Raw genomic sequence first — 16,148 nt, 5'->3', positions numbered from 1 at the left:
GTTGGTGTAAAAATAATTTCTGCTTTTGCCATTATTTTTAGTGGCAGAACCACAATTACTTTTGCACCAACCTAATAATAAGATACCTAAATTACTCAAGTCCTGTGGTCTACCAGGAAATAGAACATAGCTTACTTAAATGCCACTTTAAGTGCTGCCAGATGAAGTCTACCACTCACTACTAGATCTTTTTGTCAGTATATTTATGACAGCTGTTATAGTCACTGGACACCTTAAGAACTTGAATAAAGAGAACAAAGATAAAAATAAATATGTCTTTTGCTTTGTAAGCAATGAAGTACATAGTCATGCTACAATGTACTTCCATTTCACTTCATCAAAATATATAAATAGGTCACATAGCTTATCATACTGGAAAAAAAGGGTACATTTATATAGACCATATTTCTTTCTGAATTTCAATCCATTGCTAGATAGAGGTGAATACGTGGACATATATGCTAGATAAAAAGACTTTCCAATGGGGAATTACTTTGTTATTGAATATTGAAAATGGCTACCATCCTGTAGCCATTTGCATTGTGATTACTTTAAAAGAAAACCCTTGTATAATTTATGAGACATCTTTCTAAACGAGTACTACTACTACTACTACTACTACTCTTCTTCTTCTTCTTCTTCTTCTTCTTCTTCTTCTTCTTCTTCTTCTTCTTCTTCTTCTTCTCTTTCCTCTGCCTCCTCCTCCTCCTCCTCCTCCTCCTCCTCCTCCTCCTCCTCCTCCTCCTCCTCCTTTTGGACAGAGTCCACAATAAGCCAATTTCCTATTTTTTTAAATTTCTACTTCATGAATTTATTTACTTCATTAAATATCTACCAAGGCACGGGTGATAGAATGAAAGAAAATACACAATGTCTTTCCCCAAGAAGCTAAGAGTGAAGACTAGGAGAAAGAAGTATAAACAGGCCATTCTAATGCAGTATTCAAAGTGTTAAATTGATCCACATGGAAGCACATAGGAAGGGTATGGAATACAGTCTTTAGCTATCTGGGAGTACTTCTTGAAGGAAGCACTGTCTAAGTTAAACCTTATAAAAAGCTTAAGAAAAATTCATAAGTGACAGTTGCAGCCATTCAATTAGAAGAAATAAAATAATCTGGTAAAACACGGCATTGGCAATACTGTGGGAAAAAGAAATTGTCAACACTCCTGCTGGGTGTGTGAATTGATTTTCTATCTTGGAAAGTGATTTGGCCAAATTCAATAAATGTGAAGATGTGCATACCTTCAATTTTGTAATTATATTTCTATGTTTATAATCTAATACCTGTGCATGAAGAGAGAGACATGAATAAAATTTTTCATTGTCTTGTGCTGTAATAGTGAAAAACTGAAACAATTAAAATGTCCATTAACAGAAGAATGGATAGGTATATTGTGTTCTATTCATGGAATGCTGTTCATAATTAAAATATCTGAATAAGAACTCAAATATCAACAAAAATGAATTTAAAAATAAAGTTAAATTAGATGAGATACCCTCATCCAAGGAAAAAATAAATAAAACACTAAATTGAAGAAAATAAACAATATCATTTATATGAAGTATAAAATATAAAATAATTTTACATAGTGTTTATGAATTCATAAATAGGAATAGTATAATATGCCCAGAAATTAAAAAAAAAAACAAGAAGATTAGTTACCTCTGGAAAGAGAGGGAGGGAAATGTGATTGAGAAAGATTATGTAGGAAATTTGAAATATAAGTACATATATTTTTTTCTTAGATAAAACAAAAATAAAAATCTGTAACAAATATAAAAATAAATAAGATTTGATATAGCTATGTAACAGTAAACTGATGCTAATGATATTTTTTTCCTTTACTTTGCTAGATGGTAGAAATATTTCACTAGGAAAAAAAAGAACAATTGACCAGAATAGATTATCCAGGGTGGGGTGAAGTGAATAATAAGAGAAAGGGTTGGAGAATTTGCCCAGAAGAGGAAATAGCACATACACAGGGGGCTGGAGTAAGTGGACACAGTCAGGGTCTTGGGAGCCGTTCTCTGTCAACATCCAGAATATTGTTGTCTACTCATGAGGGAGACCCAGAGACTGAAGATGAAAAGTAGTTAGATTTGAAATTATTTTTCTTCATGGAAACATGATCATTCCTTATATTCAAGCCTAGACAATTTCATATCAACATTTCACCCCACCATAGTGCTCTGGTTAGATTACATAATATTTGCTCTTCTCACATCCTCTACCAATTATAACTAAATTCATACTAGATAAATATAATTGATTGCAAAATACCCTAATGTATTTAAAAATTAGACTTCTCTTTACAGAAGAATGAGTGCATTTTGATATGACATTAAATACAGCTAAGTAGAATGCTTTGATTACAATACAGAAAAGGTGATGTTTAGGAATAGTGCTATGCTCTAGTCTCCTCTTGCCTGTATAGTTTGTGTGCCTTGTGAGAGTTCTCACTGTTACATGGCTACAGGAGAAGCATGATTACACTGAATCTCTGATTCAGCAGCTAGACAAACAATTCTCTTGAAGGAGGTGTAAATTTCTTCCTCCTTAGAGCAGCATGTGCTACAAAATTAGAGTCCTATGAGGCTGCTCTGCTAATCTTGCCTCCAAACTAACTTAGATCTGATGGAGACAAGAAATGAAAAAGTAAATGTTGTGGGTTTGTTTTCAGAAAAATTCATTGATTAGAAAGTGATAATTTGGTCAACTTGATTATATCATGTAAACGGTCCTTGAGGGTTTGTGGAATGAAGCATCTTTCTCATCTGAAATCAGTTAAAATTGCCTAGTAGACTAAATGAATAATTTTCTCCATGATTAGAACAGACGGTGAATTCATATATCTTCAGGGCATACTTTCCCTCAATAATAATACAGTGAATACTCTTTGGAATAATAGGTCATAACAGTTCCTCCAGCTTCAAAGTTAATGAGGTAACACAAATTCCCACACCATCACAATGTGAGATGGGTCATACACAATATGAGACAGGTTCATAGAAATTCTTTCTCATTTTCCTCTCTAATCACCATAGCTTTCCTAATGAAAGAAAACAATCTGATAAAACTTTGCTAGAATTAAACCTGAATTATTAGGCGAGAATACAGTGACAGAAGAATGTCAAATAAAAGAACATTGGTTTTGATAAATTTAATATATTCTTATTATGGGCCAATTAGAATTTAAGATAGAAATATGTGATAATGTTTATTTATATAAAGCAAGAGAACAGAAAGACTGAAGGAATGAAATAAAGAATGAAGGAGGAAGAAAGGTATGGAAAACAAAAAAAGAGAAACAACAAGGGAAAACAAGGAAGGAGGCAAGGTAGGGTGAAAGGAAGTAAACAAGAATTGAAAAAAAATGCTCTTATTAAATTTCTCTTAAAACTCAAAAGATAAAAAGGTATATATTGTAACCAGTGAAACAGAGATATGTAAGGGAAAAATTATTAATCTCTCTCACACTTCTATTTTTACCCCTTCCTATCAAGTAAACTAATGACATTAGACTTTGTGTATATCTTTCTACCTCCTTCTCTAGGTTAATACAAATACATGTATAGTTATTTTGTTTCTCAGCAGACATAATGTTATAACAATTATCTAAGAACTTTATTCATTTTAGTGTAGATGACAGAATAATTTACCAGAAAATCTGTAGAATTAAATGAGACAATATAGAATTATTTAATTTTACTTGTAATTTTAACATTAAAAACTATAGAAGCATATATGTTTGCTGGAATATTTAAAATCTGTTAATGTAAAATAAATGATGAATTTGTAAAATGAAAAAATCAGATAGTGCATAAAATATTTTAGACTTAGGAACCTTATCATATAAGCAAAGCAAAATACATACTATAATAATTTTCCTGATATTTCTAATTTTAGACAGTAAGACTAGGAACAATCTAATGTATCAAACCAAGCCAGTAAATTTTTCGTTTGTTTTTCTAGGATAATCTTTAAAATATTCACTAATAATGAATATACATCTTAACACTGCAAGTGCACTTTTCTTAAAAGGGCAGAACAATGTATCTATCTTGTAAAAAATTATTTTCAATGATTTCTGAAGCCCTAATTCATGGAACTCATTTTAATGTGGTTGATTGAGTTGGCTTTGCACCACTCTCTCTCTTATACCAACCATCAGTAGCCAAGTTCACAAAGTGTTTTGATGAGACAAATAACGGTTCTCAAACCTAGGAAAAAGGAAGTCTATAAACTCATCAAGATTCCCTTATGGTAGCCACTGACACTCAGACCCCAATTATTCATTATCTGTTCCAGCCTCACCTATCCAAAATTTTCATAGGACCGAGTATCCCTTTCCCAAAATATCTCATTTTTTTCTCTAGTCCAATGAAAGGAAAGGGTAGATGGGATATTGAGGCTCATAAAGGCATATTTGTAGTTCAGAGGGACAAAATTAAAAAAAAAGAAAATCGATGATAAAAACAACTAAGCATGTCACTAACAAAGGCCTGGGGGAAGAGGCAGGGAAGCTATTTAAGCTTTCATGCTTTTAAAAGTTGCCCTGATTATACTAGAAAAGTTTTATCAAATTTCCTGTTGAACATAACCCCTTTTCTGAATAACTTTAAACCACTGCCTCCGGCTAACATAGAAAGCAAGATTCCATGTTTGTGTTCATTGAAACCCTTAAGAGAGCCCAAAGCAAAGTTCATTAATATACCTTGATTAAAAAGTCATACTTTTAAAAATAATTGTACTGAAAAATGAGTTAAAAAGAAAACATCTTAAGGCTAAATATACGTTTTAGAAATTATTTTTTTGCGCTCTCACTTCATACAGTAGATCATTTAGAGATCAAGAAATAAATGCATTAAAAATGTTAGAGGAATAGGACAATTCTGACCCCATGATTAGAAACTAGATATACTGAGATCGTCTCCAAATAATGCCTTCTATAATACTGCAAAAAAATTTTCTTGGTTTATTAGCAAATGCTATCCAAAATTCTTTTTTTGTTAATTAAGAGTTGGATGATACTTAATTCAACCTTATATTCATAAGCACATGCTGGGCAAAATTTTAAAATAATGAATTCATAGCTTCATTTACGGAACTGTGTGAGGATTACTATCTTGTCATTTAGCAGTCATTGATAATTGAAGGGCAAAGCATGTGAACTTTAGAGAAGACAAGCAAGCTGGTATTCAGAAGTCTTAAATAAAAATGGACATTTAAAATATTTTATTTTAATAGAGAAATATACTATCTTATGTATGAAAGGATGTTGCATGCTTAATTATATCCTTGATGTTCAAAAGGCCTCTAAATTGATTTTTTGTATATTAATTGATCATCACAGCCAGAACATGCCAGGTAGACCAGTTTTCTTGCGGAAATGGGCGTTGCATTCCCAGAGCATGGCTGTGTGACAGGGAAGACGACTGTGGTGACCAGACAGATGAAATGGCATCTTGTGGTAAGTTGTGAGTGAAACATGTTGTTAGTAGAGGTTGTGTCAGATACGATATCCTATCACTATACCCTCCTTAAAAAGCTATTTATATCTTTATGACTACAGGTAAAATAGACAGAGGATATGTCACTTTCTGTTACAAACTTTTGGACCTGAGTGTGCGCTTTAATGATAACTTCTGAATAATTCCTATTTGTGCGGTAGAAACAATATTCTCAGCAAAAATAAATGGATTTAAACATTGCAGATTTTATTAGGAAGTGGTTATTACATGGCTAACAGGACAATCTCCAATGTTCATTATTAATCTTATGTCTGTAGTGATTAAACTTGTCAAAGAGAGTAGTTCATGGGGTAACATTTAGGATAAAGGAGGAGGACGTGTTTCTTATTGGCTTGTATATGTTATCTTCCGGGAAGAATAAATGATTCAGATTGAGACTACATAATTGGTAAATCATTGTTTTCATTTCTGTACAGTCGTATGATTCTGACTGACAAACAATATTAAAGATAATATTTTTGTTGATGGCAAAATTCCCACTTTGCACAGATTCTCTTACTTTTGAAAATAGTAAAAATGTATTGTCACATCAAGTTACAAATTTAATTCTTCTCATTGCACTCATGCATCAGTATGTTTCATATCATTTGTCTCAGTAATGTCTAGTGAAACACAGTAACAGAATGAACCAGGCTTTCTAAGACTTGTGCTTTATTTCAGTCATGGCAATAGATTTTTTTAAATTATGGGAAAATTGTACCCATAATTTAGACATGTATAGCATATTTATTAAAATATAATGCAATAAATATACATTTTAATAATTTAACACTTATGGTTTTAGTAGTAGAAAAATAAGGTTTTTAACCCTTCTGTTTATTATTTTTTCTATTTTTTTGAATTTCCATAGTTTTGGGAGTACAGGTGGTTTTTGGTTATATGGGTAAGTTCTTTAATGGTGATTTCTAAGATTTTAGTGCACTCATCACCCGAACGGAGTACACTGTTCTCAATATGTGGTCTTTTATCCTCTACCCCTTTCCAGCTTTCCCCCTGCCAAGACCCCACAGTCTATTACATCGCTCTTATGTCTTTGCGTCCTCATAGCTTAGCTCCCACTTATAAGTGATAAGAAAACAATATTTGGTTTTCCATTCCTGAGTTTCTTCACTTAATATAATGGCCTCCAGCTCCATCCAAGTTGCTGGAAAAGACATAATTTTATTCCTTTTTATGGCTGAGTAGTATTCCATGGTGTATATGTACCACATTTTCTTTATCCAGCCAGTGGTTGGATGGGCACTAATGTTGGTTCAGTATCTTTGCAATTGCAAATTGTGCTGCTCCAAACGTGTGTGCATGTGTCTTTTTCATGTAATGACTTCTTTTCCTTTGGTAGATACCCAGTACTGGGATTGCTGGATCAAATTGTAGTTCTACTTTTAGTTTTTTGAGGAATCTCTATACTGTTTTCCGTGGTGTTAACCTCTCAATTTAAATGCCTGTATTTGAAGGACGCTTATCTAAAATTTTCTTATGCTAGACTATTATGTCCCTGTAAACATTTGAGTATATAACCTCTGAATAAAGTATAAAGTAAGTGGTGGTAAGTGATATAGTAAAGAAGGCGACAGCAGTAGTATGGAAGAAAGCACTAGAGAACCACACAAGAGACGATAGCATATTTTATGTATATAATAGAATATCTGGAGCCTGACCAATAAAGTGGATTGAGCAGTATATTCTCTCTCTTTTCCACTATCCAGACTAACTGTGTGGTCCTAAATCTGGCTGAGTCTGCTGCTAAGTTGCTCTATATTTTAGAAAACTTGATTCCTTTCCACAGTGAGCATCCTTATTCAGAGAATACCAGCAAGGTAACGAACAATCTAATAACATTAAATATAGAGAGGCCCTGGAGTCAGAGTCTCAATTCAGATAAGAAATGTCATGAAAACAATTAGGAAAATAAAGTATGAGCTCTTTAAAGAACTTCTATTAGGTCTTCGATCAGATTTTCTCTTTTCTTTTATTTTTTTAAAAGGACAAGGATAAGACCTGTTTCTTTATTTCAATAACAATTTACTTTAATCAAAAGAGGAAAATACCTAAAATTTTAATAATAATCTAAATGACTATAGCAGCAAACTTGTATATCTTTTATGAGGTGAGGCGAAGAAGGGTTGGTAGCGCTGCCAGACACATATTTTTCTGTTGAATTTTTATAATAACAAATCTATGAGGAATATTTTGTGGTTCACATATCACAGATAAAGGAATTACAACTCAGAGACTTTTAGAAACCTGCTTGAGATCACAAAGCTAGTAAATAGAAGGAACAGATTGTTAACCCAGGCATACTTACCACTAGAATCCAACCATTTTAGGCTGACTTTTTTTGTGATCCATGCAGAGGGTGCAGATAATGCCATTATACTTCAATGACTATCTGATTTAAATGCACATATACTTATAGTAGGTTTCATTCCTTGTTGTATTGGTAAATGTTTTAACATTTCCTGGTGGGGAGGAACCCTGACGTATTGTTGGCCCATTTTTGTGCTGTAAATACTCCCAATATCAAGTTGCCAACATGATTCTCTGAATGTGGAATTAGGACGATATGCAGTAACGCACTAGTATGTAGTATTTCCACTATTCAGATACAGCTGACACGAATAACTTCAAGAGCAACCTAGTAATATTATCAAGAAATTAGAAGTCTCAGGTATATATTACCTTTGTTTTAAACATTATTTGTTTAATTTTACATTTATAAAAATTATTTTAAAAAATGACATGTGCTTTACAACTGGCAAATAGAATCAGTGAAAATTTAAAAATAGGGTCTCATGACCGGATGTGGTGGTTCATGTCTGTAATTCCAGCACTTTAGAAAGCCAAGATGAGTGGATCACTTGAGGCCAGGAGTTAGAGACTAGCCTGGCTAACATGGTAGAACCCTGTCTCTACTAAATATACGAAAATTAGCCAGCGTGATGGCACGTGCCTGTAATCCCAGCTACTCCAGAGGTGGAGGTGGGAAGATTTCTTGAACCCGGGAGGCAGAGATTGCAGTGAGCTGAGATTGTGCCTCTGTACTCTAGCCTGGGTGGCAGAGTGAGACTCTGTCTCAAAAAAATTAAAATAAAAATAGACTCTCACAAGTTGGTACAAGAGAACTGCAGCACACAGTTGGATATGAACACACTGTAACAATTTAGCAGCTAGACAGTTTGGTTCTGAAATATAGCCAGATTTTACAGAGTATCTGTAAACTATGGATATGGGTTAGTAGCAGTACCATTTCTTCTTTACAAGGAAGGAAACCTGTTTTACCTCAAACATGTTTCTCTCTTCAGTAACACACCTTTCACATTGTTATTTAAAATCAAAATTTACATCAAAAGAGAAGCTGACAAAGTCTAGTAGGAACAATTTCACTTTTAAAGTTATCATAAGAAAGAATGGCACAGATCTCTGTAATAGAAATTATCCCTGCACTGCATACAAAATGACAAGGAGTGCATTTTTTTAAAAAGCACTCACCCTATTTGACACTATACTATAAATAAATATAGATTCAACTCATTTCTAGTTTTATTATAAAACTCGTACTGGCCATATTTTACTTTTGTCATCGGAATAGCCCAGATTCCCAAAAGTTTCATCCTACCGGAAGATGCTGCAATCACTTTTTTTGTTTTTACATTTCAGCTCCATGAATAATCTCTGTTAGGTTTATCAGTACTGTTACACGTTAAAAATGATACTAAAATTTGAATTTAAAAACATGCAAAGCCTATGATTCGAAATGTTTCTGCTGGTAATTAGGTGTTGAAGGTACTGCAACTGAGGGTCAAGTTTTCACTGGAATTTACTAGCATCTATTTATAAACCTAATTCATTTTACTTGCATTTTGCCTTTACAAGTTAATTGCAGATTTTAGGTTGAGATTATATGTGGGCGCACATTTACATTAATTGGGAAGGCCGTCTGAGGATTCAGCTTTAATCTTTAAGCAGTTGTTTAATTTTTTTAGTAGTCTTCACATGTGGAAAGAATAATTTGTAAATTGATGATGCAAACAAGAGAAGACATATTCAAATTGTGACGCCTGTGTTGAAAGTGGACCTTGTGTCAAGGAATTGAACGGTCAATTTAATTTCAAGGCTAAGACTAACATTGTTTCTCAACTTAAGTTATCGATAAAATAATTACCAGGGCAACTTTAAAATCACCTGCCCATGCCTCATTCCAGAGTAATTAAATAGAATCTCCAGGAGTAGGACCCAATAATTAGTATTTTTAATGCTTCCCAAATGGTGAAATGTGTAATCAAATTTGAAAACTCAAGACATCCATCAGAGTCTTTCGGTGACCTTGTTAAAAAACAGAGTGCTGAGCCTCATTTCCAGAGTCTCTGATCCAGTAAGTCTCAGGGGGGGCCCAAGAATTTACGTTTCTATGAGGTCGGTGCAAAAGTAATTATGGTTTTTACCAGTATGGAGAACAACAACAACAACAACAAAAACGCAGTTACTGTTGCACCACCCTAATAACAAATTCTCAATTAATGCTGATCCTTGTACCATGTGTATTTGATTTTATCATCTGTGAACTTATGTAACATAAGAATGTTTTGTATATGCAAAACTAATTTAAGTTGGAAGCAATTATCCTTACAAATTTCCTTCCCATATGTATTAGTCCATTTTCATGCTGCTGGTAAAGACATACCCAAGACTGGACAATTTACAAAAGAAAGAGGTTTAACTGGATTTATAGAAGCCTCACAATCATGGTGGTAGGCAAGGAGGAGCAAGTCATATTTTACGTGGGCGGCACCAGACAAAGAGAGAGATTGGGCAGGGAAACTCCCTCTAATGATACCATCAGATCTCTCGAGACTTATTTCCTGTAACAAGAACAGCACGGGGAAGACCTGCCCCCATGATTCAGTTACCTCCCACTGGGTCCCTTTCACAACACGTGGGAATTCAACATGAGATTTGGGTGGGGACAAGCCAAGCCATATCACCATCCTCAAATTACAACATTAAATATAAGGGCATTTCATGATTAAACATAATGTTTCAAACAATGACATGTTTTGTCCTTTAGACAATTTATAGTCAAAAAAGTATGGTTATTCATTTTAAACTTTAACAATCTTTGGCTTGTTCTGTCTTCCAGGTATCTCCAAATAGTTTACATTTATTATATTTTAATAAAGATTCATTAATGTAAGTTGGTAGTACCTAATTTGTTAGAAGCCTTCAACCTGCGAAATTATCTAAAGTTTGTTAAGAGATTGAAAGGTAGTTCAGGCTGGGTGTGGTGGCTCACACCTGTAATCCCAGCACTTTAGGATGCCAAGGTAGGTGAACCACTTGAGGTGAAGAGTTTGAGACCAACCTGGCAAACGTGGAGAAACCCCATCTCTACTAAAAGTATCAAAAAATTTAGTGGTGCATGGTGGTGCATGACTGTAATCCCAGGTACTCATGAGGCTGAGGCAGAAGAATAGCTTGAACCTGGGAGGTGGAGGTTGCAGTGATCCAAGATCATGCCACTGTACTCCAGCCTGGGCAACAAGAGTGAGATTCCATCTCAAAAAAAAAAAAAAAAAAAAAAAAAAAAAAAGATAGTTCAATGAAGTAGAAATAAAAATCGACTAAAGTTTGCAAAGTTAATATTACTCAATTTTATGGATGTTGATCTTTTAAAACCACGTAGATTGTAGCATTTTGTCTCTTGTACTTGTAATCTTACTTTAAATGCTCTTGTAATCTTGCTATCTTATAAAATTACAAAAAAAAAAAAAAAGAGAAAAAAGAGGATAGGAGAGGAGGGGATAGGGAGAAGAGAGGAGAGGAAAGGGGAGGAAAGGACAGGACAGGAGAGGAGAAGAGAGAAAGAAGAAGAGAGGAAGAGAAGAGTAGGCAGGCATGGTGGTTCATGCCTGTAATCTTATCATTTTGGCAGGCTGATGCAGGTGGATCACTTGAGCCCAGGAGTTCCAGACCAGCCTGAGAAATATGGCCAGATCCCATCTCTACAAAAAGTACAAAAAATTAGCCAGGGGTAGTGATGGGTGCTTGTAGTCCCAGCTACTTGGGAGGCTGAGGTGCGATGATCACTTGAGTCCAGGAAGTTTAGGCTGTAGTGAGCCATGATGCACTCCAGTCTGGGACAACCAGAGTGAGACCCATCCTCAAAAAAAATAATACATAAATAAGTAAAAAGAAAAATAGAGAAAGAAGGAAGAGTTTCAGCTATCTAAATGGAGTTTTTACCCAGTTAAATCAGTAGTAAGTTGTATATAATATATTTTACACAAGATTTTTAGAAAAGCAAAGTTCCTGATTCAGTATAATATTTTTTATTTTCTAAGAAAAAACCTGCATATGTGTGTAACCCTATAATGAGTAGTAGTAATCCAGTGGAATATTGAAATATAATTATTGTCCAGCACTGTTTTCAACTCCTTTGCCATTCCTTCATAATAACTTTGCACCACACAATGACCCTGGTAAGTTTTAGTTTCTATAACTTGTTCCAATGCATTTTGAAACACCAGTATTATATCTTAGTCAAAGCTTTCTCCTCCCTCATTGCTGGCTAGACTTGAGGTTCTAAGAATGGGAAGGAAAATATGTCCTGCTTTGTTACTCCCTACTTATCTCTCATGTAACTTTAGCTCTTCAGGCAGAGAGGAGACATGGAGGAAATGAGTAACAGCTTTTCAAGCAGATCTAGAGGAAACTTCTTTTCTACTTCTTTAAATTTCACGATCCTCTGACACATGAGAAATGCAACTCTATTGAGAGGCTTCTGTGTGAGATCTTCAGAGAGGTTTGAGTCTCATCCCTCTTTAGAATTCCCTGAATTTCCTCCTGCTCATTTCTTCTCTCTTTTTTTCCCTTCTTCAGTGTTCCCTACATATCTAGACCTAGGTATCTTTTATTCCCCATACCTCCTCATTCCCACCACAGGATGTATATCTCATAGCCTTAAGTTGCTAGAATCCCCTTGCTTAGTGGGCTGCTCTTTTGGTTGCATTACTGATGTGACAAGAAAAGGTTTTCTGTCTTTGCTAGGTCTACGTTTTTTATTTTGCTTTCCCGAATGTTGTGAGCAGGTTGCTCTCCTAATTACCTTGGGCCTGCGATCACTCTCCAGTTCTTTGCTCTTCTCTAGATACAGGTAAAAGGGCCAGATCACTTGCAGAAAAAAACATCTCATCAGTGCCTTCTCAGGCACCCACACAATTTCATGAATGATTCTCACGGAGTCTCTCCTCTTGTATTTGTGGATCTCTCCGCAGGTTGGTCTAGTGGTGTCTCCAGAAGGTTGACTTATACAATACTCTCCTATTATATGGAATGGTTCCAATATTGCCTTTTCTGTGTAGAATGTGAGGGTACTTGGTGTCTCCTTATCCTTAGTATTGGATGTAAGTGGGCCAGGGCCATGGTGAAAGAAAGAATTTCACTTTTACGTGTTTTTGTTTTTAACTCACTCATTTTTTTTTTTCTCTTACCTCTTTTCGTTCTTCCTTTCTCCCTTCTAATCTCCTATTAAAGTAGGTTTGTACATACCTACTAGTCCAAACATACACACATTTATTCAATACATGAACATTTAGAAAGAATAAGAAAAGTTATTTTAGTTCTCACATTGTAAGACTGAAGTACTGAAAATTGTGTGTGCAAAGTTGCACAATATATTAATAGATTTCAGTTGGATGTCAGGCCCATTCACTCCTAGTTGTCTATTCTCACAGAATTAGAAACTTTTGTAGTTGACTAAAATGCTTTGTAACTTAATCTCTTATCAAATATAGGAATTCTTCTAAAATTGGTCCCAGAAGTGATTACCTACTCATTGTTTAAATATTTTCAGAAACAAAGAACTCAACATTTCAGAGGGTAATTAATTCTACTGTTGGGTGATAATCAATTTTCAGAATATTCTTTCTTCATGGAGCTCAGATCTGCCTTCTTAAAGATTCTACCCACTGATATTTATTCTGTCATCTAAAGTTATATGGAATCAGTAACTTTGTCCACAGTCTGGCTCTTAAGATAACTAATGACACCACCGTGTCCAAGCAACTCTTCTCATTTATAGGTTAAACATACCACTTCCTTCAACTTTTTCTTACATGACCATGTTTGTAGGGGCTTTTCTTACCAATTGCCCTGCTATTCATTTACTTGAATTTTAATAATCATATTAAAATCAATAGCCTAAAATGGGCAATTGATATTCAGTGTTTATAGAATTTCAAATATGCAAGATGAAAATTTTCTAGAGATCTTCTGCAGAAATATATGAATATAGTTAGTGTTACTGAACTATATTCTTAAAATGGTTAAGATGGTAAATTTTATGTTATGTGTTTTTACCGCAATTTTTAAAATGTAAAAAGTTTATGTTGTAAAAATTTGGTATTTTTACAACAGATCATAGTGGGCTTTTTATCTTTAGTTATTTAGCTTCTAGGTTTCTCTTAAAGTAATCTTGGAAGACAACATTATCATGTAACTGACATGTTGACTTCTCAGCAATTAACATGCCTAAACTTTTCTTAGGCATGTTTGCTTTTTAGGGATATTTCCAATGTTTACATTTCAGAAGTTCTCTTAAGTTTTATTTTGATACTCTTCTGATTCTCCCTTATCCATACATTTCAAAGTATGTACATGGGTGAAGTCCTCTCTACCCCACCATCTTTCTACAATTCTTAACTTTTTTGCAGTATTGCAGTTTTTAATTCATCATCCATCGTAGTAATGATGTCTTCTAGTTTTGTATAATTCAAAGATTTGATAAGCATAACTTTTAAGGCTTTAACTAAATCATAGTAACAAAGATATGAACTTTTTGGAGAGCAATTAAAAACATTCTTCTGGAAAAAAACTGACCTAATAATTAGAATTCTATAGATATAGTTATGAATCAACTACTCATCTACCTAAGTTTGCTATTATATTGCATGTATGATATTTTCATTTATTGTGAAAGAATTTCTCAAAAATGTTGCTGAAAATACGGAAGTACTATGTTTAATAATATATGTAATGAATATATATAATGAAATTATATATGTGAAAATGCCCTAAACGTATGTTACATGTGTAAATATATATTATATATGTATATATATGTATTATATATATATTTGATATATGTATGTCAAAAAAACTGCATCATCAAAAATTTATTCTGGCATAATATATTTTTATTTCATTCATGACTAGTAACGTTATAAATACTGATAAACTATTGTTTTAACAAGTTTATCTTAGAATTATTGTCAGAAACGTACATAAACTTCACCTCTGTATAGTTTCCAAATTATCTCTCAGTTTTGGAGTCATGATCAAATATTATCATTATATATACTGACAAACTGTTAATAAGCTTATCTTAGAATTGTTGGGAACTTGCATAAACTTCACTCCCCATAATTTTCAAATTTTCTCTCAGTTTTGGAGTTGGTATAGTATTATTTGCATTCTTTCCAATTTTTCTTCTTGTTTCCTATCTCCCATTAATTTCACAATTACTGTCAATGTTCTGAGAACATCAAAGATGCTTGATGTTTCATTACTTCTTTGATAATTTGTCTCCATAGAAAGATACACTCATTTTTCTGTATTCGGTTTGGAGTTTTAATTTTTTTCTCAAACCCATTTGCTCTCTACTTTCCATGCTTTTATTTAAAAGATGGATACCGAAGAAACTGAGAAGCTATTTTTCCTGTCTATGTCCTGTAGATTTATTCTTTGCATCCCAGACTTCCTTGTTCTGTTTATTTCCTTCTTCCATACTTATAAATTTTAGCTTACTTAATTTTTAATTTAGAAGTGGTATGCAAGCTTCTGCTAAGTTGTCTTCTTGTTATTCTTACACGCATGTGGCATTATTTTGCATCTTTCTTTCTTTGCAGTTCCCTGTTTTGTAAACACCTGACTAATAAAGTCCAGTCTGCAGAAAAGTGGGAGGTTAAGAAAAGCCTGGAGGGATATTTTCAAAGCCATACTGGGCTTTTAGTTTCTTGTTCTAAGTCAGCATTTCCCCAATTTCTTGCTTGAGGATATGAGTCCCTTGCAGTGCTTGTTGCTGATAAAGATTCCGAGGCTCCTACCTGCCTCCCTCAAAGATTTCCATTCAGTAGGTCCTGGATGGAGTCCAGGAATCTGTATTTTGGGAAAAATTATCTCATGTGATTCTTAAAAGAAGATCAGAGAATGTAAACTGTGGTTTTAGCATTTTCCACCGATTAGAATTTTTTAGGATGACCACAACAAATTATTACAAATGTGATGGCTTAAAACAACAGCAGAAATTTGTTCTGGCACACTTCTGGAGGTCGAAAGTCCAAAGTCAAGCTGTCAACAGGGCTTCCTCCAAAGGCTCTAGGAAAAAGTCCTTGCTTGCCTCTTTCGGCTTCTGGTGGCTATTGGCGTTTCTCGGCTTGGGGCAACATAACTTCAACCTCTGCCTTCGTCTCTGTGACCTTCTTCCCCATGTCTCTGTCATAGCATCCTCTCCTTTCTCTTACGAAGACACCAGTTATTTAAAGCCCACTTTTAATCCAGGATGATCTCATATTGAGATCCTCAGCTTTATATCTGCAAAGACTATATTTCTTTTTTCT

The 16,148-nt window shown here is 34.1% G+C and overlaps 1 protein-coding gene across 3 annotated transcripts in view; it reads left to right on the top strand.

The window, feature by feature from the left end:
- Positions 1–16,148, top strand: part of LRP1B (LDL receptor related protein 1B) — a 1,954,889-nt gene that overhangs the window by 1,181,895 nt on the left and 756,846 nt on the right. For all 3 annotated transcript variants that reach the window (XR_012421093.1, XM_005573071.4, XM_015433154.3), the window contains exon 18: positions 5,358–5,474. Coding sequence is in view for 2 of the 3 variants with exons in the window: in XM_005573071.4 (XP_005573128.4) it covers positions 5,358–5,474 (117 nt within the window). In the remaining variant the exon portion in view is untranslated. The remainder of the gene's footprint in view (positions 1–5,357; positions 5,475–16,148) is intronic.

This window comes from Macaca fascicularis, chromosome 12 (assembly GCF_037993035.2).
Source record: "Macaca fascicularis isolate 582-1 chromosome 12, T2T-MFA8v1.1".
Taxonomy (NCBI): Eukaryota; Metazoa; Chordata; class Mammalia; order Primates; family Cercopithecidae; genus Macaca; species Macaca fascicularis.
Note: the sequence above shows the minus strand (reverse complement) of the source record. Positions and strands in the feature narration are given on the sequence as shown.